This window comes from Ascaphus truei, chromosome 10 (genome assembly GCF_040206685.1).
Source record: "Ascaphus truei isolate aAscTru1 chromosome 10, aAscTru1.hap1, whole genome shotgun sequence".
NCBI classification, from domain to species: Eukaryota; Metazoa; Chordata; class Amphibia; order Anura; family Ascaphidae; genus Ascaphus; species Ascaphus truei.
The window spans coordinates 60,720,419-60,747,306 of record NC_134492.1 but is presented as its reverse complement, the minus strand read 5'-3'; the positions used below and the strand labels follow the sequence as shown (position 1 = coordinate 60,747,306).

Sequence of the window (26,888 nt, the reverse complement as noted above, 5' to 3'; positions counted from 1 at the left end):
GGTGTCGCAGGGGTGTGTGAGACCGCGGGGTGTCGCAGGGGTGAGTGAGACCGCAGGGTGTCGCAGGGGTTTGTGTGAGACCGCGGGGTGTCGCAGGGGTGTGTGAGACCGCGGGGTGTGTGAGACCGCGGGGTGTGTGAGACCGCAGGGTGTGTGAGACCGTGGGGTGTGTGAGACCGTTCGGTGTCGCAAGGGTGTGTGAGACCGCAGGGGTGTGTGAGACCGCAGGGTGTCGCAGGGGTGTGTGAGACCGCAGGGTGTGTGAGACCGTGGGGTGTGTGAGACCGGGGGGTGTGTGAGACCGCGGGGTGTCGCAGGGGTGTGTGAGACCGCAGGGGTGTGTGAGACCGCGGGGTGTCGCAGGGGTGTGTGAGACCGCGGGGTGTGTGAGACCGCGGGGTGTGTGAGACCGCGGGGTGTGTGAGACCGTGGGGTGTGTGAGACCGCGGGGTGTGTGAGACCGCGGGGTGTCGCAGGGGTGTGTGAGACCGCGGGGTGTCGCAGGGGTGTGTGAGACCGCAGGGTGTCGCAGGGGTGTGTGAGACCGCAGGGTGTCGCAGGGGTGTGTGAGACCGCGGGGTGTCGCCGGGGTGTGTGAGACCGCGGGGTGTGTGAGACCGCGGGGTGTCGCAGGGGTGTGTGAGACCGCGGGGTGTCGCAGGGGTGTGTGAGACCGCAGGGTGTCGCAGGGGTGTGTGAGACCGCGGGGTGTGTGAGACCGCAGGGTGTCGCAGGGGTGTGTGAGACCGCGGGGTGTGTGAGACCGCGGGGTGTGTGAGACCGCGGGGTGTCGCAGGGGTGTGTGAGACCGCGGGGTGTCGCAGGGGTGTGTGAGACCGCGGGGTGTCGCAGGGGTGTGTGAGACCGCGGGGTGTGTGAGACCGCGGGGTGTCGCAGGGGTGTGTGAGACCGCGGGGTGTGTGAGACCGCGGGGTGTCGCAGGGGTGTGTGAGACCGCGGGGTGTGTGAGACCGCGGGGTGTCGCAGGGGTGTGTGAGACCGCGGGGTGTGTGAGACCGCGGGGTGTGTGAGACCGGGGGGTGTCGCAGGGGTGTGTGAGACCGCAGGGTGTCGCAGGGGTGTGTGAGACCGCAGGGTGTCGCAGGGGTGTGTGAGACCGCGGGGTGTCGCAGGGGTGTGTGAGACCGCAGGGTGTCGCAGGGGTGTGTGAGACCGCGGGGTGTCGCAGGGGTGTGTGAGACCGCGGGGTGTCGCAGGGGTGTGTGTGAGACCGCGGGGTGTGTGAGACCGCGGGGTGTCGCAGGGGTGTGTGTGAGACCGCGGGGTGTGTGAGACCGCGGGGTGTGTGAGACCGCGGGGTGTCGCAGGGGTGTGTGAGACCGCAGGGTGTCGCAGGGGTGTGTGAGACCGCGGGGTGTTGCAGGGGTGTGTGAGACCGCGGGGTGTGTGAGACCGCGGGGTGTCGCAGGGGTGTGTGAGACCGCAGGGTGTCGCAGGGGTGTGTGAGACCGCGGGGTGTTGCAGGGGTGTGTGAGACCGCGGGGTGTTGCAGGGGTGTGTGAGACCGCGGGGTGTGTGAACCCGCAGGGTGTCGCAGGGGTGTGTGAGACCGCGGGGTTTGTGAGACCGCTGGGTGTCGCAGGGTGTGTGAGACCGCAGGGTGTCGCAGGGTGTGTGAGACCGCAGGGTTTGTGAGACCGCGGTGTGTCGCAGGGGTGTGTGAGACCGCGGGGTGTGTGAGACCGCGGGGTGTGTGAGACCGCGGTGTGTCGCAGGGGTGTGTGAGACCGCAGGGTGTCGCAGGGTGTGTGAGACCGCGGGGTGTCGCAAGGGTGTGTGAGACCGCAGGGTGTCGCAGGGTGTGTGAGACCGCAGGGTGTGTGAGACCGCAGGGTGTCGCAGGGTGTGTGAGACCGCAGGGTGTGTGAGACCGCAGGGTGTCGCAGGGTGTGTGAGACCGCAGGGTGTCGCAGGGTGTGTGAGACCGCAGGGTGTCGCAGGGTGTGTGAGACCGCAGGGTGTCGCAGGGTGTGTGAGACCGCGGGGTGTCGCAGGGTGTGTGAGACCGCGGGGTGTCGCAAGGGTGTGTGAGACCGCAGGGTGTCGCAGAGGTGTGTGAGACCGCGGGGTGTCGCAGGGGTGTGTGAGACCGCGGGGTGTCGCAGGGTGTGTGAGACCGCAGGGTGTCGCAGGGTGTGTGAGACCGCAGGGTGTGTGAGACCGCAGGGTGTCGCAGGGTGTGTGAGACCGCAGGGTGTCGCAGGGTGTGTGAGACCGCGGGGTGTTGCAAGGGTGTGTGAGACCGCAGGGTGTCGCAGAGGTGTGTGAGACCGCGGGGTGTCGCAGGGGTGTGTGAGACCGCGGGGTGTCGCAGGGGTGTGTGAGACCGCGGGGTGTCGCAGGGGTGTGTGAGACCGCGGGGTGTCGCAGGGGTGTGTGAGACCGCGGGGTGTCGCAGGGGTGTGTGAGACCGCGGGGTGTCGCAGGGGTGTGTGAGACCGCGGGGTGTCGCAGGGGTGTGTGAGACCGCGGGGTGTCGCAGGGGTGTGTGAGACCGCAGGGTGTCGCAGGGGTGTGTGTGAGACCGCAGGGTGTCGCAGGGGTGTGTGAGACCGCGGGGTGTGTGAGACCGCGGGGTGTGTGAGACCGCAGGGTGTGTAAGACCGCGGGGTGTGTGAGACCGCAGGGTGTCGCAGGGGTGTGTGAGACCGCAGGGTGTGTGAGACCGTGGGGTGTGTGAGACCGTGGGGTGTGTGAGACCGTGGGGTGTGTGAGACCGCGGGGTGTCGCAGGGGTGTGTGAGACCGTGGGGTGTGTGAGACCGCGGGGTGTGTGAGACCGCGGGGTGTCGCAGGGGTGTGTGAGACCGCAGGGTGTCGCAGGGGTGTGTGAGACCGCAGGGTGTCGCAGGGGTGTGTGAGACCGCGGGGTGTGTGAGACCGCGGGGTGTCGTAGGGGTGTGTGAGACCGCGGGGTGTCGCAGGGGTGTGTGAACCCGCGGGGTGTGTGAGACCGCAGGGTGTGTGAGACCGCGGGGTGTGTGAGACCGCAGGGTGTGTGAGACCGCGGGGTGTCGCAGGGGTGTGTAAGACCGCGGGGTGTGTGAGACCGCGGGGTGTCGCAGGGGTGTGTGAGACCGCAGGGTGTCGCAGGGGTGTGTGTGAGACCGCAGGGTGTCGCAGGGGTGTGTGAGACCGCGGGGTGTGTGAGACCGTGGGGTGTGTGAGACCGCAGGGTGTGTAAGACCGCGGGGTGTGTGAGACCGCAGGGTGTCGCAGGGGTGTGTGAGACCGCAGGGTGTGTGAGACCGTGGGGTGTGTGAGACCGTGGGGTGTGTGAGACCGCAGGGGTGTGTGAGACCGCGGGGTGTCGCAGGGGTGTGTGAGACCGCGGGGTGTGTGAGACCGCGGGGTGTGTGAGACCGTGGGGTGTGTGATACCGCGGGGTGTGTGAGACCGCGGGGTGTCGCAGGGGTGTGTGAGACCGCAGGGTGTCGCAGGGGTGTGTGAGACCGCAGGGTGTCGCAGGGGTGTGTGAGACCGCGGGGTGTGTGAGACAGCGGGGTGTCGTAGGGGTGTGTGAGACCGCGGGGTGTCGCAGGGGTGTGTGAACCCGCGGGGTGTGTGAGACCGCAGGGTGTCGCACGGGTGTGTGAGACCGCGGGGTGTCGCAGGGGTGTGTGAACCCGCGGGGTGTGTGAGACCGCAGGGTGTCGCAGGGGTGTGTGAGACCGCAGGGTGTGTGAGACCGCAGGGTGTCGCAGGGGTGTGTGAGACCGCGGGGTGTCGCAGGGGTGTGTGAGACCGCGGGGTGTCGCAGGGGTGTGTGAGACCACAGGGTGTGTGAGACCGCAGGGTGTCGCAGGGGTGTGTGAGACCGCAGGGTGTCGTAGGGGTGTGTGAGACCGCAGGGTGTCGCAGGGGTGTGAGAGACCGCGGGGTGTCGTAGGGGTGAGTGAGACCACGGGGTGTCGCAGGGGTGTGTGAGACCGCAGGGTGTCGTAGGGGTGTGAGAGACCGCGGGGTGTCGTAGGGGTGAGTGAGACCGCGGGGTGTCGCAGGGGTGTGTGAGACCGCAGGGTGTGTGAGACCGCAGGGTGTCGCAGGGGTGTGTGAGACCGCAGGGTGTCGCAGGGGTGAGTGAGACCGCGGGGTGTGTGAGACCGCGGCGTGTCGCAGGGGTGTGTGAGACCGTGGGGTGTCGCAGGGGTGTGTGAGACCGCAGGGTGTCGCAGGGGTGTGTGAGACCGCGGGGTGTGTGAGACCGCAGGGTGTCGCAGGGGTGTGTGAGACCGCGGGGTGTGTGAGACCGCGGGGTGTCGTAGGGGTGTGTGAGACCGCGGGGTGTCGCACGGGTGTGTGAGACCGCAGGGTGTCGCAGGGGTGTGTGAGACCGCAGGGTGTCGCAGGGGTGTGTGAGACCGCGGGGTGTCGCAGGGGTGTGTGAGACCGCAGGGTGTGTGAGACCGCGGGGTGTCGCAGGGGTGTGTGAGACCGCGGGGTGTCGCAGGGGTGAGTGAGACCGCGGGGTGTCGCAGGGGTGAGTGAGACCGCGGGGTGTCGCAGGGGTGTGTGAGACCGCGGGCTGTGTGAGACCGCGGCGTGTCGCAGGGGTGTGTGAGACCGTGGGGTGTCGCAGGGGTGTGTGAGACCGCAGGGTGTCGCAGGGGTGTGTGAGACCGCGGGGTGTGTGAGACCGCAGGGTGTCGCAGGGGTGTGTGAGACCGCGGGGTGTGTGAGACCGCGGGGTGTCGCAGGGGTGTGTGAGACCGCGGGGTGTCGCACGGGTGTGTGAGACCGCAGGGTGTCGCAGGGGTGTGTGAGACCGCAGGGTGTCGCAGGGGTGTGTGAGACCGCGGGGTGTCGCAGGGGTGTGTGAGACCGCAGGGTGTGTGAGACCGCGGGGTGTCGCAGGGGTGTGTGAGACCGCGGGGTGTCGCAGGGGTGAGTGAGACCGCGGGGTGTCGCAGGGGTGAGTGAGACCGCGGGGTGTCGCAGGGGTGTGTGAGACCGCGGGGTGTGTGAGACCGCGGGGTGTCGCAGGGGTATGTGAGACTGCGGGGTGTCGCAGGGGTGTGTGAGACCGCGGGGTGTCGCACGGGTGTGTGAGACCGCAGAGTGTCGCAGGGGTGTGTGAGACCGCGGGGTGTCGCAGGGGTGTGTGTGAGACCGCGGGGTGTCGCAGGGGTGTGTGAGACCGCAGAGTGTCGCAGGGGTGTGTGAGACCGCGGGGTGTCGCAGGGGTGTGTGAGACTGCGGGGTGTCGCAGGGGTGTGTGAGACCGCGGGGTGTCGCAGGGTGTGTGAGACCGCGGGGTGTCGCAGGGGTGTGTGAGACCGCAGGGTGTCGCAGGGGTGTGTGAGACCGCGGGGTGTCGCAGGGGTGAGTGAGACCGCGGGGTGTGTGAGACCGCGGGGTGTCGCAGGGTGTGTGAGACCGCAGGGGTGTGTGAGACCGCAGGGTGTGTGAGACCGCGGGGTGTCGCAGGGGTGTGTGAGACCGCAGGGTGTCGCAGGGGTGTGTGAGACCGCGGGGTGTCGCAGGGGTGTGTGAGACCGCGGGGTGTGTGAGACCGCAGGGGTGTGCGAGACCGCGGGGTGTCGCGGGGGTGTGTGAGACCGCGGGGTGTCGCAGGGGTGTGTGAGACCGCGGGGTGTCGCGGGGGTGTGTGAGACCGCGGGGTGTCGCAGGGTGTGTGAGACCGCGGGGTGTCGCAGGGTGTGTGAGACCGCAGGGTGTCGCAGGGGTGTGTGAGACCGCGGGGTGTGTGAGACCGCAGGGTGTCGCAGGGGTGTGTGAGACCGCGGGGTGTCGCAGGGGTGTGTGAGACCGCAGGGTGTCGCAGGGGTGTGTGTGAGACCGCAGGGTGTGTGAGACCGCGGGGTGTCGCAGGGGTGTGTGTGAGACCGTGGGGAGTGTGAGACCGCGGGGTGTCGCAGGGGTGAGTGAGACCGCGGGGTGTGTGAGACCGCAGGGTGTCGCAGGGGTGTGTGAGACCGCGGGGTGTCGCAGGGGTGTATGAGACCGCAGGGTGTCGCAGGGGTGTGTGAGACCGCGGAGTGTCGCAGGGGTGAGTGAGACCGCGGGGTGTCGCAGGGGTGTGTGAGACCGCGGGGTGTCGCAGGGGTGTGTGAGACCGCGGGGTGTGTGAGACCGCGGGGTGTCGCAGGGGTGTGTGAGACCGCGGGGTGTCGCAGGGGTGTGTGAGACCGCGGGGTGTCGCAGGGGTGTGTGAGACCGCGTGGCTCGTGGCTCCGTGATCCCAGGGGGTTGCTGGGTAGCACTTACGCTTATGAATGAGGCGTTAATATAGACGGTGGGCTCTTCCCAGTCACTCTCCTCCTCGGAGGACTCGTCGGCCTCCTCCACGCTCTCCTTACTCCGCTCCTCCTCCTGCTTAATCTGAACGCGGTTGAATTCATCTGGATGCAAAATAGAGACTTACTCACGTGGAAAAACACACGTGGCCCCGTGGCCCCACAAGTTGCCATATGTCTTTCTGTACCGGGGAAGGGTCGCTGGGCTCTCTGGGAGGGGGAGGGGGTTTATGCGCTGCAGGGCGTGAAGTGTAATGGAGAACGCACGGAAATCAAAGAGCGCAGTGACCGGGGCAGAACCAGCAACGGCTTCTAGCAATCAGAAGTTATTCAATTACAGTAACAGGCTAACGAAGAGACCATCTGAGGTCAGGGGCAAAGTGACCTAATGACAGGGACGTGTTTAATGGGTTAAAGGGACAGTCCCACGTAGGAGCAAAGTGACCTAATGACAGGGACGTGTTTAATGGGTTAAAGGGACAGTCCCACGTAGGGGCAAAGTGACCTAGTGACAGGGACGTGTTTAATGGGTTAAAGGGTCAGTCCCATGTAGGAGCAAAGTGACCTAATGACAGGGACGTGTTTAATGGGTTAAAGGGTAAGTCCCACGTAGGGGCAAAGTGACCTAATGACAGGGACGTGTTTAATGGGTTAAAGGGTCAGTCCCATGTAGGAGCAAAGTGACCTAATGACAGGGACGTGTGTAATGGGTTAAAGGGCCAGTCCCACGTAGGGACAAAGTAACTTAATGACAAGGACGTGGTTAATGGGTTAAAGGGTCAGTCCCACGTAGGGGCAAAGTGACCTAATGACAGGGACGTGTTTAATGGGTTAATGGGACAGTCCCACATAGGGACAAAGTAACTTAATGACAAGGACGTGGTTAATGGGTTAAAGGGACAGTCCCACGTAGGGACAAAGTGACCTAATGACAAGGACGTGGTTAATGGGTTAAAGGGTCAGTCCCACGTAGGAGCAAAGTGACCTAATGACAGGGACGTGGTTGATGGGATCACTTACACGGGATAATACTGGGGTTGCGGTTTTTCTGCGCGTTTTCCTGGTGATTCCCTGCTGTCTGTGGCCTCCAGTTTCTGTAGGACGGTAATCTCTGCAGGAAACATCGTCACATTTGACGCTGCTACACAGTATCAATACAAAGCGTCACATCCTTATAGCGTACTACACTGTACAGCACCGGGCAAACTCACGTCCTCAAGGGAAACCAACAGGCCGGGTATTAGAGACCTCAGCACAGGTGGCTTAATCAGTCCCTGCTTCAGCACAGGTGGCTTAATCAGTACCTGCTTCAGCACAGGTGGCTCAATCAGTACCTGCTTTAGAACAGCTGGCTCAATAAGGCCCTGCTTCAGCACAACTGGCTCAAACAGCGGCTCAATCAACAACGGTTTCACAGATCTCTAATAGTCATTCCAATTGTATCATTTCGAGTCTTTATTTTGTGCAATGACGTCCTTATGTACGTTTCCCTGAAGGAGTAGGGGCTCCCTGCCTCTCAGGTGGGAGACCTTTTGACAAACAGCAGTCTCCCTATGCCTCAGTCCCCCCAATTAGATTGTAAGCTCTATGGGGGAGAAACTCAAAATTCGGCATACAGCTCTGCGTACACTGTCAGCGCCATGAACCAATATTATTACCGTATTAATATACAAGTGCATATATATATATATGAACATTTTGACACTGAAAGGGTGGGGGTGAAGCAGTGGGTGCGGGCCCCTCTAGCAGTGGAAGGGTGGGGGTGTAGCAGTGGGTGCGGGCCCCTCTGGCAATGAAAGGGTGGGGGTGTAGCAGTAGTGGCAGGCCCCTCTGGCAGTGAAAGGGTGGGGGTGTAGCAGTGGGTGGGGGGCCCCTCTGGCAGTGATAGGGTGGGGGTGTAGCAGTGCGTGGGGGGCCCCTCTGGCAGTGAAAGGGTGGGGGTGTAGCAGTGGGTGGGGGGCCCCCTCTGGCAGTGAAAGGGTGGGGGTGTAGCAGTGGGTGCGGGCCCCTCTAGCAGTGGAAGGGTGGGAGTGTAGCAGTGGGTGGGGGGCCCCTCTAGCAGTGAAAGGGTGGGGGTGTAGCAGTGGGTGGGGGGCCCCTCTAGCAGTGAAAGGGTGGGGGTGTAGCAGTGGGTGGCGGGCCCCTCTGGCAGTGAAAGGGTGGGGGTGTAGCAGTGGGTGCGGGCCCCTCTAGCAGTGGAAGGGTGGGGGTGTAGCAGTGGGTGGGGGACCCTCTAGCAGTGAAAGGGTGGGGGTGTAGCAGTGGGTGGCAGGCCCCTCTGGCAGTGAAAGGGTGGGGGTGTAACACTGGGTGGCAGGCCCCTCTGGCAGTGAAAGGGTGGGGGTGTAGCAGTGGGTGCGGGCCCCTCTAGCAGTGGAAGGGTGGGGGTGTAGCAGTGGGTGGGGGGCCCCTCTAGCAGTGAAAGGGTGGGGGTGTAGCAGTGGGTGGCAGGCCCCTCTGGCAGTGAAAGGGTGGGGGTGTAGCAGTGGGTGGCAGGCCCCTCTGGCAGTGAAAGGGTGGGGGTGTAACACTGGGTGGCGGGCCCCTCTGGCAGTGAAAGGGTGGGGGTGTAGCACTGGGTGGAGGGCCCCTCAGGCAGTGAAAGGGTGGGGTGTAGCAGTGGGTGGGGGGCCCCTCAGGCAGTGAAAGGGTGGGGTGTAGCAGTGGGTGGGGGGCCCCTCTGGCAGTGGAAGGGTGGGGGTGTAGCAGTGGGTGGGGGGCCCCTCAGGCAGTGGAAGGGTGGGGGTGTAGCAGTGGGTGGGGGCCCCTCAGGCAGTGGAAGGGTGGGGGTGTAGCAGTGGGTGGGGGGCCCCTCTGGCAGTGAAAGGGTGGGGGTGTAGCAGTGGGTGGGGGGCCCCTCTGGCAGTGAAAGGGTGGGGGTTTAGGAGTGGGTGGCGGGCCCCTCTGGCAGTGAAAGGGTGGGGGTGTAGCAGTGGGTGGCGGGCCCCTCTAGCAGTGGAAGGGTGGGGGTGTAGCAGTGGGTGGGGGTGTAGCAGTGGGTGGCGGGCCCCTCTAGCAGTGGAAGGGTGGGGGTGTAGCACTGGGTGGGGGGACCCTCTGGCAGTGAAAGGGTGGGGGTGAAGCAGTGGGTGGGGGCCCCTCTGGCAGTGAATGGATGGGGGTGTAGCAGTGGGTGGGGGACCCTTCTGGCAGTGAAAGGGTGGGGGTGTAGCAGTGGGTGGGGGGCCCTCTGGCAGTGAAAGGGTGGGGTGTAACACTGGGTGGGGGCCCCTCTGGCAATGAAAGGGTGGGGTGTAACAGTGGGTGGGGGGCCCCTCTGGCAGTGAAAGGGTGGGGGTGTAGCAGTGGGTGGGGGGCCCCTCTGGCAGTGGAAGGGTGGGGTGTAACACTGGGTGGCGGGCCCCTCTGGCAGTGATAGGGTGGGGGTGTAGCAGTGGGTGGGGGGCCCCTCTGGCAGTGGAAGGGTGGGGGTGTAACACTGGGTGGGGGTGTAGCAGTGGGTGGGGGGCCCCTCTGGCAGTGAAAGGGTGGGGGTGTAGCAGTGGGTGGGGGGCCCCTCTGGCAGTGAAAGGGTGGGGGTGTAACAGTGGGTGGCGGGCCCCTCTGGCAGTGGAAGTGTGGGGGTGTAGCAGTGGGTGGGGGGCCCCTCTGGCAGTGAAAGGGTGGGGGTGTAGCAGTGGGTGGCGGGCCCCTCTGGCAGTGGAAGGGTGGGGGTGTAGCACTGGGTGGCGGGCCCCTCTGGCAGTGAAAGGGTGGGGGTGTAGCACTGGGTGGGGGCCCCTATGGCAGTGAAAGGGTGGGGGTGTAGCAGTGGGTGGGGGGCCCCTCTGGTAGTGAAAGGGTGGGGGTGTAGCAGTGGGTGGGGGGCCCCTCTGGCAGTGAAAGGGTGGGGGTGTAGCAGTGGGTGGCGGGCCCCTCTGGCAGTGGAAGGGTGGGGGTGTAGCAGTGGGTGGGGGGCCCCTCTGGCAGTGGAAGGGTGGGGGTGTAACACTGGGTGGGGGTGTAGCAGTGGGTGGGGGGCCCCTCTGGCAGTGAAAGGGTGGGGGTGTAGCAGTGGGTGGGGGGCCCCTCTGGCAGTAAAAGGGTGGGGGTGTAGCAGTGGGTGGCGGGCCCCTCTGGCAGTGAAAGGGTGGGGGTGTAGCAGAGGGTGGCGGGCCCCTCTGGCAGTGGAAGGGTGGGGTGTAGCACTGGGTGGCGGGCCCCTCTGGCAGTGAAAGGGTGGGGGTGTAGCAGAGGGTGGTGGGCCCCTCTGGCAGTGGAAGGGTGGGGTGTAACACTGGGTGGCGGGCCCCTCTGGCAGTGAAAGGGTGGGGGTGTAGCAGAGGGTGGCGGGCCCCTCTGGCAGTGAAAGGGTGGGGGTGTAGCAGAGGGTGGCGGGCCCCTCTGGCAGTGAAAGGGTGGGGGTGTAGCAGAGGGTGGCGGGCCCCTCTGGCAGTGGAAGGGTGGGGGCGGGGTGACCCTCACCTGAAACTCCGCCTCCAGTTGTGACGGTTCCGAGGCCGGGTCGCGAGTCTTCAGGTTGCTGAGTACGAGCGGTAACTCGGGTAAGGTCACCTCGGTCTCCCCAAACTGGCTGAACTCCACCAGGGCTTTGTGTATGAAGATGTACTGGGACTGCGCGGAGAGACGGGGGAGCAGCGGTGATGGGGTAATGGCGCGAGGAGGACCCCCACTTTGTGTATTCAGTATGCGAGGTCATGAGGAAGCAGTGATGTCATGCTATATGTATGGATTCCGTCCGTGATGTCACGAGCGAGCAGCAATGTCATAGATCTACCAGTGGTGTCATAGAAAGACACCTGTGATGTCATAGTGATAACCCCTGTGATGTCATAGAAAGACACCTGTGATGTCATAGTGATAACCCCTGTGATGTCGTGAAGCAGCAGTGATGTCATAGGGAAACTGCCTGTTATGTCATAAAGCAGCAGTAATGGCATAGTGATCTCGCCTGTGATGTCGTGACGCAGCAGTGATGTCAAAAAGAGACCACTTGTGATGTCATAGAGATACTGCTTGTGATGTCATGAAGCAAGTGATGTCATAGGGAGACCACCTGTGATGCCATGAGGTACCAGTGATGTCATAGGGAGAGGACCTGTGAAGTCATTAAGGTATCAGTGATGTCATAGTGATACCGCCTGGGATGTCGTGACGTAGCCGTGATGTCATACTACGCAGCATGTCTGACTCACCTCTACTTGGACCATTAGGCAGCGCTGGCGTCTCAGCTGCACGACGTAACCATACACATCCACCCTGCCCTCCGCCTCCAGGCCCTCCAGCATGGCGTCAATACTGATGTATGTGCCCGTGCGTCCAACGCCAGCGCTGAGAGGGGGGGAGGATAAGGAGAACGTCAACACCAAGGGTTAAACAGTCCGGGCGTGGTCACAAACCGGGCGAAATGTGCCCCGTCTGAGGCGCCAAAAACGGCACGCCTGTAACACGCGTCGCAATTCCCCCTAACATGCTAATTGGCGAATTCTTTAACATGGCGAGATTCGCTTAATGCTGAGAATATAAAAAGGGCGCACACGCCGCGCGTCGCTCACTGGCTGGCAAGACTGCGCTGAACGCCTGTGAAATGGCAAAACATAAGGGACCTCGCACTGATGAGACCCAGAAGGTGGACACAAAGAAGAATCGATTGGTATAGGACAGCCGATCCCAGGAGAAAGCACCTACAACTCGCCAGGAAAAAATTACAATTCTTTATTGCACTACATTAAAAACAAAAAACAGACAAAAAACAGAACAGAAAAAACCTCCCACGCTATACAGCCCTTTCTCAGGGAGGGTTAGGGTTAGGAAACTGCTGACTGTGAGTAGATTACTGGGTCTACACTTCTGTAACCCAGACTGTGCTATAAAAGCTGTTTAATGCGGCAGGCGTAAGCTTATAGGGGTCCCATGTTATAATGGATTAGAAGAGACACACTCCTATCCTGTAATCCACCACCTCACCCCGCGCCCCCAAAAACATATTCTTCATTCGGCCAGGGTCTGATACTTCCTGTGTAACTATCTCCCTCCCGCTTCCTGTGTAACTATCTCCCTCGCGCTTCCTGTGCAACTATCTCCCTCGCGCTTCCTGTGCAACTATCTCCCTCGCGCTTCATGTGTAACTATCTCCCTCGCGCTTCCTGTGTAACTATCTCCCTCGCGCTTCCTGTAACTATCTCCCTCGCGCTTCCTGTGTAACTTTCTCCCTCGCGCTTCCTGTGTAACTATCTCCCTCGCGCGTCCTGTGTAACTATCTCCCTTGCACTTCCTGTGTAGCTATCTCCCTCCCGCTTCCTGTGTAACCATCTCCCTCCTGCTTCCTGTGTAACTATCTCCCTCCCGCTTCCTGTGTAACTATCTCCCTCGCGCTTCCTGTGTAACTATCTCTCTCGCGCTTCCTGTGTAACTATCTCCCTCCCGCTTCCTGTGTAACTATCTCCCTCCCGCTTCCTGTGTAACTATCTCCCTCCTGCTTCCTGTGTAACTATCTCCCTCCCGCTTCCTGTGTAACTATCTCCCTCCTGCTTCCTGTGTAACTATCTCCCTCCCGCTTCCTGTGTAACTATCTCCCTCGCGCTTCCTGTGTAACTATCTCCCTCCCGCATCCTGTGTAACTATCTCCCTCGCGCTTCCTGTGTAACTGTCTCCCTCCCGCTTCCTGTGTAACTATCTCCATCGCGCTTCCTGTGTAACTATCTCCCTCGCGCTTCCTGTGTAGCTATCTCCCTCCCGCTTCCTGTGTAACTATCTCCCTCGCGCTTCCTGTGTAACTATCTCCCTCCCGATTCCTGTGTAACTATCTCCCTCGCGCTTCCTGTGTAACGATCTCCTTCGCGCTTCCTGTGTAACTATCTCCTATCTCCCTCCCGCTTCCTGTGTAACTATCTCCTATCTCCCTCCCGCTTCCTGTGTAACTATCTCCCTCGCGCTTCCTGTGTAACTATCTCCCTCGCGCTTCCTGTGTAACTATCTCTCTTGCGCTTCCTGTGTAACTATCTCCCTCACGCTTCCTGTGTAATTATCAACCTCGCGCGTCCTGTGTAAATATCTCCCTCCCGCTTCCTGTGTAACTATCTCCCTCCCGCTTCCTGTGTAACTATCTCCCTCCCGCTTCCTGTGTAACTATCTCCTATCTCCCTCGCGCTTCCTGTGTAACTATCTCCCTCGCGCTTCCTGTGTAACTATCTCCTATCTCCCTCCCGCTTCCTGTGTAACTATCTCCCCCCGCTTCCTGTGTAACTATCTCCCTCCCGCTTCCTGTGTAACTATCTCCCCCCCGCTTCCTGTGTAACTATCTCCCTCCCGCTTCCTGTGTAACTGTCTCCCTCGCGCTTCCTGTGTAACTATCTCTCTCGCGCTTCCTGTGTAACTATCTCCCTCGCGCTTCCTGTGTAACTATCTCCCTCCCGCTTCCTGTGTAACTATCTCCCTCGCGCTTCCTGTGTAACTATCTCCCTCATGCTTCCTGTGTAAATATCTCCCTCCCGCTTCCTGTGTAAATATCTCTCTCGCTTCCTGTGTAACTATCTCCCTCGAGCTTCCTGTGTAACTATCTCCCTCGCGCTTCCTGTGTAACTGTCTCCCTCGCGCTTCCTGTGTAACTATCTCCCTCGCGCTTCCTGTGTAACTATCTCCATCCCGCTTCCTGTGTAACTATCTCCCTCGCGCTTCCTGTGTAACTATCTCCCTCGCGCTTCCTGTGTAACTTTCTCCCTCGCGCTTCCTGTGTAACTATCTCCCTCCCGCTTCCTGTGTAACTATCTCCCTCGCGCTTCCTGTGTAACTATCTCCCTCCCGCTTCCTGTGTAACTATCTACTATCGCGCTTCCTGTGTAACTATCTTCTATCTCCCTCTCGCTTCCTGTGTAACTATCTCCCACGCGCTTCCTGTGTAACTATCTCCCTCCCGTTCCTGTGTAACTATCTCCCTCCCGTTCCTGTGTAACTATCTCCCTCCCGCTTCCTGTGTAACTATCTCCCTCGCGCTTCCTGTGTAACTATCTCCCTCGCGCTTCCTGTGTAACTATCTCCTATCTCCCTCCCGCTTCCTGTGTAACTATCTCCCCCCGCTTCCTGTGTAACTATCTCCCTCCCGCTTCCTGTGTAACTATCTCCCCCCCGCTTCCTGTGTAACTATCTCCCTCCCGCTTCCTGTGTAACTGTCTCCCTCGCGCTTCCTGTGTAACTATCTCTCTCGCGCTTCCTGTGTAACTATCTCCCTCGCGCTTCCTGTGTAACTATCTCCCTCCCGCTTCCTGTGTAACTATCTCCCTCGCGCTTCCTGTGTAACTATCTCCCTCATGCTTCCTGTGTAAATATCTCCCTCCCGCTTCCTGTGTAAATATCTCTCTCGCTTCCTGTGTAACTATCTCCCTCGAGCTTCCTGTGTAACTATCTCCCTCGCGCTTCCTGTGTAACTGTCTCCCTCGCGCTTCCTGTGTAACTATCTCCCTCGCGCTTCCTGTGTAACTATCTCCATCCCGCTTCCTGTGTAACTATCTCCCTCGCGCTTCCTGTGTAACTATCTCCCTCGCGCTTCCTGTGTAACTTTCTCCCTCGCGCTTCCTGTGTAACTATCTCCCTCCCGCTTCCTGTGTAACTATCTCCCTCGCGCTTCCTGTGTAACTATCTCCCTCCCGCTTCCTGTGTAACTATCTACTATCGCGCTTCCTGTGTAACTATCTTCTATCTCCCTCTCGCTTCCTGTGTAACTATCTCCCACGCGCTTCCTGTGTAACTATCTCCCTCCCGTTCCTGTGTAACTATCTCCCTCCCGTTCCTGTGTAACTATCTCCCTCCCGCTTCCTGTGTAACTATCTCCCTCGCGCTTCCTGTGTAACTATCTCCCTCGCGCTTCCTGTGTAACTATCTCCCTCGCGCTCCCTGTGTAACTATCTCCCTCGCGCTTCCGGTGTAACTATCTCCCTCGCGCTTCCTGTGTAACAATCTCCCTCCCGCTTCCGGTGTAACTATCTGCCTCCCGCTTCCTGTGTAACTATCTCCCTCGCGCTTCCTGTGTAACTATCTCCCTCGCGCTTCCTGTGTAACTATCTCCCTCGTGTTTCCTGTGTAACTATCTCCCTCGCGCTTCCTGTGTAACTATCTCCCTCGCGCTTCCTGTGTAACTATCTCCCTCCCGCTTCCTGTGTAACTATCTCCCTCGCGCGTCCTTTGTAACTATCTCCCTCGCGCTTCCTGTAAATATCTCCCTTTGCGCTTCCTGTGTAAATATCTCTCTCGCTTCCTGTGTAACTATCTCCCTCGCGCTTCCTGTGTAACTATCTCCCTCGCGCGTCCTGTGTAACTATCTCCCTTGCGCTTCCTGTGTAACTATCTCCCTCGCGCTTCCTGTGTAACTATCTCCCTCGTGCTTCCTGTGTAACTATCTCCCTCGCGCTTCCTGTGTAACTATTTCCCTCCCGCTTCCTGTGTAACTATCTCCCTCGCTTCCCGTGTAACTATCTCCCTCTCGCTTCCTGTGTAACTATCTCCCTCGCGCTTCCTGTGTAACTATCTCCCTCTCGCTTCCTGCGTAACTATCTCCCTCGCGCTTCCTGTGTAACTATCTCCCTCCCGCTTCCTGTGTAACTATCTCCCTCTCGCTTCCTGTAACTATCTCCCTCTCGCTTCCTGCGTAACTATCTCCCTCGCGCTTCCTGTGTAACTATCTCCCTCGCGCTTCCTGTGTAACTATCTGCCTCGCGCTTCCTGTGTAACTATCTCCCTCGCGCTTCCTGTAACTATCTCCCTCGCGCTTCCTGTGTAACTATCTCCCTCTCGCTTCCAGCGTAACTATCTCCCTCGCGCTTCCTGTAACTATCTCCCTCTCTCTTCCTGTGTAACTATCTCCCTCGCGCTTCCTGTAATTATCTCCCTCTCGCTTCCTGTGTAACTATCTCCCTCTCGCTTCCTGTGTAACTATCTCCCTTGCGCTTCCTGTGTAACTATCTCCCTCGTGCTTCCTGTGTAACTATCTCCCTCTCGCTTCCTGTGTAACTATCTCCCTTGCGCTTCCTGTGTAACTATCTCCCTCCCGCTTCCTGTGTAACTATCTCCCTCCCGCTTCCTGTGTAACTATCTCCCTCCCGCTTCCTGTGTAACTATCTCCCTCCCGCTTCCTATGTAACTATCTCCCTCCCGCTTCATGTGTAACTATCTCCCTCCCGCTTCCTGTGTAACTATCTCTTTCCCGCTTCCTGTGTAACTATCTCCTATCTCCCTCGTGCTTCCTGTGTAACTATCTCCCTCGCGCTTCCTGTGTAACTATCTCCCTCTCGCTTCCTGTGTAACTATCTCCCTTGCGCTTCCTGTGTAACTATCTCCCACGTGCTTCCTGTGTAACTATCTCCCTCTCGCTTCCTGTGTAACTATCTCCCACGTGCTTCCTGTGTAACTATCTCCCTTGCGCTTCCTGTGTAACTATCTCCCTCGCGCTTCCTGTGTAACTATCTCCCTCGTGCTTCCTGTGTAACTATCTCCCTCGCGCTTCCTGTGTAACTATTTCCCTCCCGCTTCCTGTGTAACTATCTCCCTCGCTTCCCGTGTAACTATCTCCCTCTCGCTACCTGTGTAACTATCTCCCTCGCGCTTCCTGTGTAACTATCTCCCTCTCGCTTCCTGCGTAACTATCTCCCTCGCGCTTCCTGTGTAACTATCTCCCTCCCGCTTCCTGTGTAACTATCTCCCTCTCGCTTCCTGTAACTATCTCCCTCTCGCTTCCTGCGTAACTATCTCCCTCGCGCTTCCTGTGTAACTATCTCCCTCGCGCTTCCTGTGTAACTATCTCCCTCGCGCTTCCTGTGTAACTATCTCCCTCGCGCTTCCTGTAACTATCTCCCTCGCGCTTCCTGTGTAACTATCTCCCTCTCGCTTCCAGCGTAACTATCTCCCTCGCGCTTCCTGTAACTATCTCCCTCTCTCTTCCTGTGTAACTATCTCCCTCGCGCTTCCTGTAATTATCTCCCTCTCGCTTCCTGTGTAACTATCTCCCTCTCGCTTCCTGTGTAACTATCTCCCTTGCGCTTCCTGTGTAACTATCTCCCTCGTGCTTCCTGTGTAACTATCTCCCTCTCGCTTCCTGTGTAACTATCTCCCTTGCGCTTCCTGTGTAACTATCTCCCTCCCGCTTCCTGTGTAACTATCTCCCTCCCGCTTCCTTTGTAACTATCTCCCTCCCGCTTCCTATGTAACTATCTCCCTCCCGCTTCATGTGTAACTATCTCCCTCCCGCTTCCTGTGTAACTATCTCTTTCCCGCTTCCTGTGTAACTATCTCCTATCTCCCTCGTGCTTCCTGTGTAACTATCTCCCTCGCGCTTCCTGTGTAACTATCTCCCTCTCGCTTCCTGTGTAACTATCTCCCTTGCGCTTCCTGTGTAACTATCTCCCACGTGCTTCCTGTGTAACTATCTCCCTCTCGCTTCCTGTGTAACTATCTCCCTTGCGCTTCCTGTGTAACTATCTCCCTCCCGCTTCCTGTGTAACTATCTCCCGCCCGCTTCCTGTGTAACTATCTCCCTCCCGCTTCCTATGTAACTATCTCCCTCCCGCTTCCTGTGTAACTATCTCCCTCCCGCTTCCTGTGTAACTATCTCCCTCCCGCTTCCTGTGTAACTATCTCCTATCTCCCTCGCGCTTCCTGTGTAACTATCTCCCTCGCGCTTCCTGTGTAACTATCTCCTATCTCCCTCCCGCTTCCTGTGTAACTATCTCCCCCCCGCTTCCTGTGTAACTATCTCCCTCGCGCTTCCTGTAACTATCTCCCTCTCTCTTCCTGTGTAACTATCTCCCTCGCGCTTCCTGTAATTATCTCCCTCTCGCTTCCTGTGTAACTATCTCCTATCTCCCTTGCGCTTCCTGTGTAACTATCTCCCACGCGCTTCCTGTGTAACTATCTCCCTCTCGCTTCCTGTGTAACTATCTCCCTTGCGCTTCCTGTGTAACTATCTCCCTCCCGCTTCCTGTGTAACTATCTCCCTCGCGCTTCCTGTAACTATCTCCCTCTCGCTTCCTGTGTAACTATCTCCTATCTCCCTCCCGCTTCCTGTGTAACTATCTCCCCCCCGCTTCCTGTGTAACTATCTCCCTCTCGCTTCCAGCGTAACTATCTCCCTCGCGCTTCCTGTAACTATCTCCCTCTCTCTTCCTGTGTAACTATCTCCCTCGCGCTTCCTGTAATTATCTCCCTCTCGCTTCCTGTGTAACTATCTCCTATCTCCCTTGCGCTTCCTGTGTAACTATCTCCCTTGCGCTTCCTGTGTAACTATCTCCCTCCCGCTTCCTGTGTAACTATCTCCCGCCCGCTTCCTGTGTAACTATCTCCCTCCCGCTTCCTATGTAACTATCTCCCTCCCGCTTCCTGTGTAACTATCTCCCTCCCGCTTCCTGTGTAACTATCTCCCTCCCGCTTCCTGTGTAACTATCTCCTATCTCCCTCGCGCTTCCTGTGTAACTATCTCCCTCGCGCTTCCTGTGTAACTATCTCCTATCTCCCTCCCGCTTCCTGTGTAACTATCTCCCCCCCGCTTCCTGTGTAACTATCTCCCTCTCGCTTCCAGCGTAACTATCTCCCTCGCGCTTCCTGTAACTATCTCCCTCTCTCTTCCTGTGTAACTATCTCCCTCGCGCTTCCTGTAATTATCTCCCTCTCGCTTCCTGTGTAACTATCTCCTATCTCCCTTGCGCTTCCTGTGTAACTATCTCCCACGCGCTTCCTGTGTAACTATCTCCCTCTCGCTTCCTGTGTAACTATCTCCCTTGCGCTTCCTGTGTAACTATCTCCCTCCCGCTTCCTGTGTAACTATCTCCCTCGCGCTTCCTGTAACTATCTCCCTCTCGCTTCCTGTGTAACTATCTCCTATCTCCCTTGCGCTTCCTGTGTAACTGTCTCCCTCCCGCTTCCTGTGTAACTATCTCCCTCTCGCTTCCTGCGTAACTATCTCCCTCGCGCTTCCTGTGTAACTATCTCCCTCGCGCTTCCTGTGTAACTATCTCCCTCGCGCTTCCTGTGTAACTATCTACCTCCCGCTTCCTGTGTAACTATCTCCGTCGCGCGTCCTGTGTAACTATCTCCCTCCCACTTCCTGTGTAACTATCTCCCTCCCACTTCCTGTGTAACTATCTCCCTCGCGCTTCCTGTGTAACTATCTCCCTCCCGCTTCCTGTGTAACTATCACCCTCGCGCTTCCTGCATAACTATCTCCCTCCCGCTTCCTGTGTAACTATCTCCCTCGCGCTTCCTGTGTGAGGTGATATAACTAACATAGCATTATTTCCCTCTCTCTCACCATGAGATAAACCCCTATTTCCGGGTCTGGATGGGGGTAACCCCACAGTGAGGTGATATAACTAACATAGCGTTATTTCCCTCTCTCACCGTGAGATAAACCCATATTTCCGGGTCTGGGTGGGGGTAACCCCACAGTGAGGTGATATAACTAACATAGCGTTATTTCCCCTCTCTCACCGTGAGATAAACCCCTATTTCCGGCTCTGGATGGGGTAACCCCACAGTGAGGTGATATAAATAACATAGCGTTATTTCCCTCTCTCACCATGAGATAAACCCCTATTTCCGGCTCTGGATGGGGGTAACACTAAGACATACTCACCGTCACGTTACTGGGAGATAACACCACATGATGCTACAATAACGTGACGGTAACCCCATGCTAATGACATGTAGAACGGACGCTGCTTCTGCATATAATTAGCAGTGAGGAGACACGGTGACCTCGGGGAACATCGCGCCCGCTCCTGCTTTAGGAAACGAGCCTGGATTTAACCGTGCTTAGTGGATCTGGGCCTAGGACAGGTAAGTATTATCACTGTAAGTTACCTGCAGTGAACAATGATTGGGCCGCTAAAGAAGTTACTCAAAGCGTTAACCCTTCGACGCAGTTTGAGGAGCAGGTGGGGGTCATCGGGGACCCCGTGGTCCGGCCAGATGATGAACTGGATGTGAGTCAGATCCCTCCCTGACGACTTCTCCCGTTCCTGAGGAAAAACGAGAAATTAGGTCCCTTTTAATGTCCCTCCTAGGACCAAAGTAAACTAAGCCCAATGACATGCTTAATAAGTTAATTTGGCGATGAAACAAAATCTTTGGGAGGTTTTTACAGCCTTTATCTAGTATCTATAATGGTGATAAGACTCAGACAGAGAAACAGAAGCAAGCAGGTGTGCGGGAATTCAGTGTCCCCGGAGAAAAGCGAAACACGTTCATTTTTCACAAGCTACAAATAAGTAATACAGTTACATTAAGGGGGATTACATCTTTCTCAGGAGCCGGTAAAACTGGCGAGTTGTTTTCGACCTGCCACATGGGACTAAACTTGTATTTATTTACAAAATATTTGAACCAGGGGAAAAAAATACATTGGACCATATTCGCTAAACGGTGCTACGTTTTAGCCTGTCTTAACTGCCATTCCTTTGAATGGAAGTTCAAAGCATTGCCGATTTAGCTGGGACACTCCCGGCTTTTAGGGCTCTGTCCCATTATTTGCCGGGACAAATCTGGTCACCCTATTTAGGCTGCGGTCCCAGTGCGCTCTGCAGTGTGCGCTGTGTGCACAAGCACCGCCCCTCGATCAGACCGGGCCCAGTACCTGCCTCGGCGTGCGCTGTGCGCACAAGCACCGCCCCCCAATCTGACCGGGCCCAGTACCTGCCTCGGCACCGCCCCCCGATCAGACCGGGCCCAGTACCCACCTCGGCACGCGCTGTGCGCACAAGCACCGCCCCCCCGATCAGACCGGGCCCAGTACCCGCATCGGCGTGCGCTGTGTGCACAAGCACCGCCCCCCGATCAGACCGGGCCCAGTACTTGCCTCGGCGTGCGCTGTGCGCACAAGCACCGCCCCCCGATCAGACCGGGCCCAGTACCCGCATCGGCGTGCGCTGTGTGCACAAGCACCGCCCCCCGATCAGACCGGGCCCAGTACCCACCTCGGCATGCGCTGTGCACACAAGCACCGCCCCCCGATCAGACCGGGCCCAGTACCTGCCTCGGCGTGCGCTGTGCGCACAAGCACCGCCCCCCGATCAGACCGGGCCCAGTACCTGCCTCGGCGTGCGCTGTGTGCACAAGCCCCGCCCCCCGATCAGACCGGGCCCAGTACCCGCCTCGGCACGCGCTGTGCGCACAAGCACCGCCCCTCGATCAGACCGGGCCCAGTACCTGCCTCGGCGTGCGCTGTGTGCACAAGCACCGCCCCCCGATCAGACCGGGCCCAGTACCTGCCTCGGCGTGCGCTGTGTGCACAAGCACCGCCCCCCGATCAGACCGGGCCCAGTACCCGCCTCGGCACGCGCTGTGCGCACAAGCACCGCCCCCCGATCAGACCGGGCCCAGTACCTGCCTCGGCACGCGCTGTGTGCACAAGCACCACCCCCCGATCAGACCGGGCCCAGGACCCGCCTCGGCACGCGCTGTGCGCACAAGCACCGCCCCCCGATCAGACCGGGCCCAGTACCCGCCTCGGCACGCGCTGTGCGCACAAGCACCGCCCCCCGATCAGACCGGGCCCAGTACCCGCCTCGGCGAGCGCTGTGCGCACAAGGACCGCCCCCCGATCAGACCGGGCCCAGTACCCGCCTCGGCGTGCACTGTGTGCACAAGCACCGCCCCCCGATCAGACCGGGCCCAGTACCCGCCTTGGCACGCGCTGTGCGCACAAGCACCGCCCCCCGATCAGACCGGGCCCAGTACCCGCCTCGGCACGCGCTGTGCGCACAAGCACCGCCCCCCGATCAGACCGGGCCCAGTACCCGCCTCGGCGTGCGCTGTGCGCACAAGCACCGCCCCCCGATCAGACCGGGCCCAGTACCTGCCTCGGCGTGCGCTGAAGCACCGCCCCCCGATCAGACCGGGCCCAGTACCCGCCTCGGCGTGCGCTGTGCGCACAAGCACCGCCCCCCGATCAGACCGGGCCCAGTACCCGCCTCGGCGTGCGCTGTGCGCACAAGCACCGCCCCCCGATCAGACCGGGCCCAGTACCCGCCTCGGCGTGCGCTGTGCGCACAAGCACCGCCCCCCGATCAGACCGGGCCCAGTACCCGCCTCGGCGTGCGCTGTGCGCACAAGCACCGCCCCCCGATCAGACCGGGCCCAGTACCCGCCTCGGCGTGCGCTGTGCGCACAAGCACCGCCCCCCGATCAGACCGGGCCCAGTACCCGCCTCGGCGTGCGCTGTGCGCACAAGCACCGCCCCCCGATCAGACCGGGCCCAGTACCCGCCTCGGCACGCGCTGTGCGCACAAGCACCGCCCCCCGATCAGACCGGGCCCAGTACCCGCCTCGGCGAGCGCTGTGCGCACAAGGACCGCCCCCCGATCAGACCGGGCCCAGTACCCGCCTCGGCGTGCACTGTGTGCACAAGCACCGCCCCCCGATCAGACCGGGCCCAGTACCCGCCTTGGCACGCGCTGTGCGCACAAGCACCGCCCCCCGATCAGACCGGGCCCAGTACCCGCCTCGGCACGCGCTGTGCGCACAAGCACCGCCCCCCGATCAGACCGGGCCCAGTACCCGCCTCGGCACGCGCTGTGCGCACAAGCACCGCCCCCCGATCAGACCGGGCCCAGTACCCGCCTCGGCGTGCGTTGTGCGCACAAGCACCGCCCCCCGATCAGACCGGGCCCAGTACCCGCCTCGGCGTGCGCTGTGCGCACAAGCACCGCCCCCCGATCAGACCGGGCCCAGTACCTGCCTCGGCGTGCGCTGTGCGCACAAGCACCGCCCCCCGATCAGACCGGGCCCAGTACCTGCCTCGGCGAGCGCTGTGCGCACAAGCACCGCCCCCCGATCATACCGGGCCCAGTACCTGCCTCGGCGTGCGCTGTGCGCACAAGCACCGCCCCCCGATCAGACCGGGCCCAGTACCCGCCTCGGCGTGCGCTGTGCACACAAGCACCGCCCCCCGATCAGACCGGGCCCAGTACCTGCCTCGGCGTGCGCTGTGCGCACAAGCACCGCCCCCCGATCAGACCGGGCCCAGTACCCGCCTCGGCACGCGCTGTGTGCACAAGCACCGCCCCCCGATCAGACCGGGCCCAGTTCCCGCCTCGGCGTGCGCTGTGCGCACAAGCACCGCCCCCCGATCAGACCGGGCCCAGTACCCGCCTCGGCGTGCGCTGTGCGCACAAGCACCGCCCCCCGATCAGACCGGGCCCAGTACCCGCCTCGGCGTGCGCTGTGCGCACAAGCACCGCCCCCCGATCAGACCGGGCCCAGTACCCGCCTCGGCGTGCGCTGTGCGCACAAGCACCGCCCCCCGATCAGACCGGGCCCAGTACCCGCCTCGGCGTGCGCTGTGCGCACAAGCACCGCCCCCCGATCAGACCGGGCCCAGTACCCGCCTCGGCGTGCGCTGTGCGCACAAGCACCGCCCCCCGATCAGACCGGGCCCAGTACCCGCCTCGGCACCGCCCCCCGATCAGACCGGGCCCAGTACCTGCCTCGGCGTGCGCTGTGTGCACAAGCACCGCCCCCCGATCAGACCGGGCCCAGTTCCCGCCTCGGCGTGCGCTGTGCGCACAAGCACCGCCCCCCGATCAGACCGGGCCCAGTACCCGCCTCGGCGTGCGCTGTGCGCACAAGCACCGCCCCCCGATCAGACCGGGCCCAGTACCCGCCTCGGCGTGCGCTGTGCGCACAAGCACCGCCCCCCGATCAGACCGGGCCCAGTACCCGCCTCGGCGTGCGCTGTGCGCACAAGCACCGCCCCCCGATCAGACCGGGCCCAGTACCCGCCTCGGCGTGCGCTGTGCGCACAAGCACCGCCCCCCGATCAGACCGGGCCCAGTACCCGCCTCGGCGTGCGCTGTGCGCACAAGCACCGCCCCCCGATCAGACCGGGCCCAGTACCCGCCTCGGCACCGCCCCCCGATCAGACCGGGCCCAGTACCCGCCTCGGCACACATTTGGCAGCGGCGCTGTACTGCAAGTTTTCTCAAATACAAAAAAAAATGTATTTGGAACTTGCGATGGAGGCGTGGCCACGCCCCCGCTAGCGGTTCAGCCAATGAGGGTGAACCAGCCGCGTGAGGTCATGACCACGCCCCTGCCACACCCCCTCCCGTCACAATCTCTCCCAAGATCGCGGTGAAGCGCTGTGCCCCCGCTGCCCCCCCTCCGGGCGCGCGTGCTACAGCGCACACTGGGACCGCAGCCTTACGTCTGCTCTCCGTACTGCAAACGAGCCGCGGCTACGCCAATGATCGGAAGCGATTCGCCAAGCATAAAATCAGTGTGCAGCGCCACGGCATGCGGTGAGGCTAATTTGCCAAATCCTCTGACATCGTTAGACCCGCTTAACGCGGGGACTACGAGGGACGCGCACCGTGTCTCGTTCCCCCGTGTGGAGAGATTTCGCTGACAACTAACGACATTGTTAACCCTTTCAAGACCGGCGAAACGCGTCTCAAGAAATGGGATTTCCAACTTCAGACTCAGTTTGGCGAATGTCGAGTTGAGCGCCGCGAGCTGTCGGAACCGCGGTCACGGAAATAATACCAGCAGGAAAATGACTGGAGCAGAGAGACGGGGGTGTAAGTGTGACGGAAAGGCCACTCACGTTGGTGACACGCAGCTTCCGAGTGATATAATCAGGATAGATTTTTTCTGCGCTGATCTTCACGCTGAGGTCTCCGAAGATTTCCGTTCCCTCCTCCATAGACGGCCAGTATTGCGCACATTTATTCTGCGCGGAACAATTTCAATTAGATTCTGCAAATAATGTACTTACGTGTGTGTGTGTTACACTAATGCCCTTACACTTACTGCTATCACTGTATGTGTGTTACACTAATGCACTTACTGCTATCAATGTGTCTGTTACACTAATACACGTACACTTACTGCTATCACTGTGTGTGTTACACTAATGCACTTACTGCTATCAATGTGTCTGTTACACTAATACACGTACACTTACTGCTATCACTGTGTGTGTTACACTAATACACCCACACTTACTGCTATCACTGTGTGTGTTACACTAATACACCAACACTTACTGCAATCACTGTGTGTTTTACACCTAATGCACTTACTGCTATCAATGTGTCTCTTACACTAATACACCCATACTTACTGCTATCACTGTGTGTGTTACACTAATACACCCACACTTACTGCTATCACTGTGTGTGTTACACTAATACACTTACACTTACTGCTATCATTGTGTGTGTGTTACACTAATACACCGATACTTACTGCTATCACTGTGTGTGTGTGTTAAACTAATACACTCATACTTACTGCTATCAATGTGTGTGTTACACTTAATACACTTACACTTACTACTATGACTGTGTGCTACACGAATACACTCACTGCTATCACTGTGTTACACTAATACACTTACAGTTACTGCTATGTGTGTGTGTGTGTGTGTGTGTGTGTGTGTGTGTGTGTGTGTGTGTGTGTGTGTGTGTGTGTGTGTGTGTGTGTGTGTGTGTGTGTGTGTGTGTGTGTGTTACACTAATACACCCATACTAACTGCTATCACTGTGTGTGTGTTACACTAATACACCCATAATTACTGCTATCAATGTGACTGTTACACTAATACACCCACACTTACAACCTTCAATGTGTGTGTTACACTAATACACTTACTGCTATAACTGTGTGTTAAACTAATACACTTACTGCTATCACTGTGTGTGTTACACAAATACACTTATTGCTTTCACTGTGTGTATTACACTAATACACTTACTGCTATCACTGTGTGTGTTACACTAATACACGTACTGATATCACTTTGTGCATTACACCTACTACACTTACACAGTGATAGCAATAAGTGTATGTGTTACACTTAATACACTTACTGCTATCACTGTGTGTGTGTTACACTAATACACTTGCTGCTATCACTGTGTGTGTTACACTAATACACTCATACTTACTGCTATCACTGTGTGTGTGTTACACTGATACACTCACACTTACTGCTATCACTGTGTGTTACACTAATACACTTACACTTACTACTATCACTGTGTGTGTTACACTAATACACTTACTACTATCACTGTGTGTGTTACACTAATACACTCAGTTATTGCTATCACTGTGTGTGTTACACTAATACAATCACATTTGCTGCTATCACTGTGTGTGTTACACTAATGCACTTGCTGCTATCACTGTGTGTGTTACACTAATACACCCACACTTACTGCTATCACTGTGTGTGTTACACTAATACACCAACACTTACTGCAATCACTGTGTGTTTTACACCTAATGCACTTACTGCTATCAATGTGTCTCTTACACTAATACACCCATACTTACTGCTATCACTGTGTGTGTTACACTAATACACCCACACTTACTGCTATCACTGTGTGTGTTACACTAATACACTTACACTTACTGCTATCATTGTGTGTGTGTTACACTAATACACCGATACTTACTGCTATCACTGTGTGTGTGTGTTAAACTAATACACTCATACTTACTGCTATCAATGTGTGTGTTACACTTAATACACTTACACTTACTACTATGACTGTGTGCTACACGAATACACTCACTGCTATCACTGTGTTACACTAATACACTTACAGTTACTGCTATGTGTGTGTGTGTGTGTGTGTGTGTGTGTGTGTGTGTGTGTGTG

General features: G+C 58.9%; 1 protein-coding gene across 1 annotated transcript in view; it reads right to left on the bottom strand.

Annotated features, from left to right (window-relative positions):
• Positions 1-26,888, bottom strand: part of PTPRC (protein tyrosine phosphatase receptor type C) — a 179,273-nt gene that overhangs the window by 14,493 nt on the left and 137,892 nt on the right. The window contains exons 22-27 of the mRNA XM_075617052.1: positions 24,822-24,947; positions 20,081-20,238; positions 11,434-11,569; positions 10,703-10,852; positions 7,298-7,388; positions 6,249-6,382 (exon numbers count right to left, since the gene is read on the bottom strand). Of these exons, the coding sequence (XP_075473167.1) occupies positions 6,249-6,382; positions 7,298-7,388; positions 10,703-10,852; positions 11,434-11,569; positions 20,081-20,238; positions 24,822-24,947 (795 nt within the window). The remainder of the gene's footprint in view (positions 1-6,248; positions 6,383-7,297; positions 7,389-10,702; positions 10,853-11,433; positions 11,570-20,080; positions 20,239-24,821; positions 24,948-26,888) is intronic.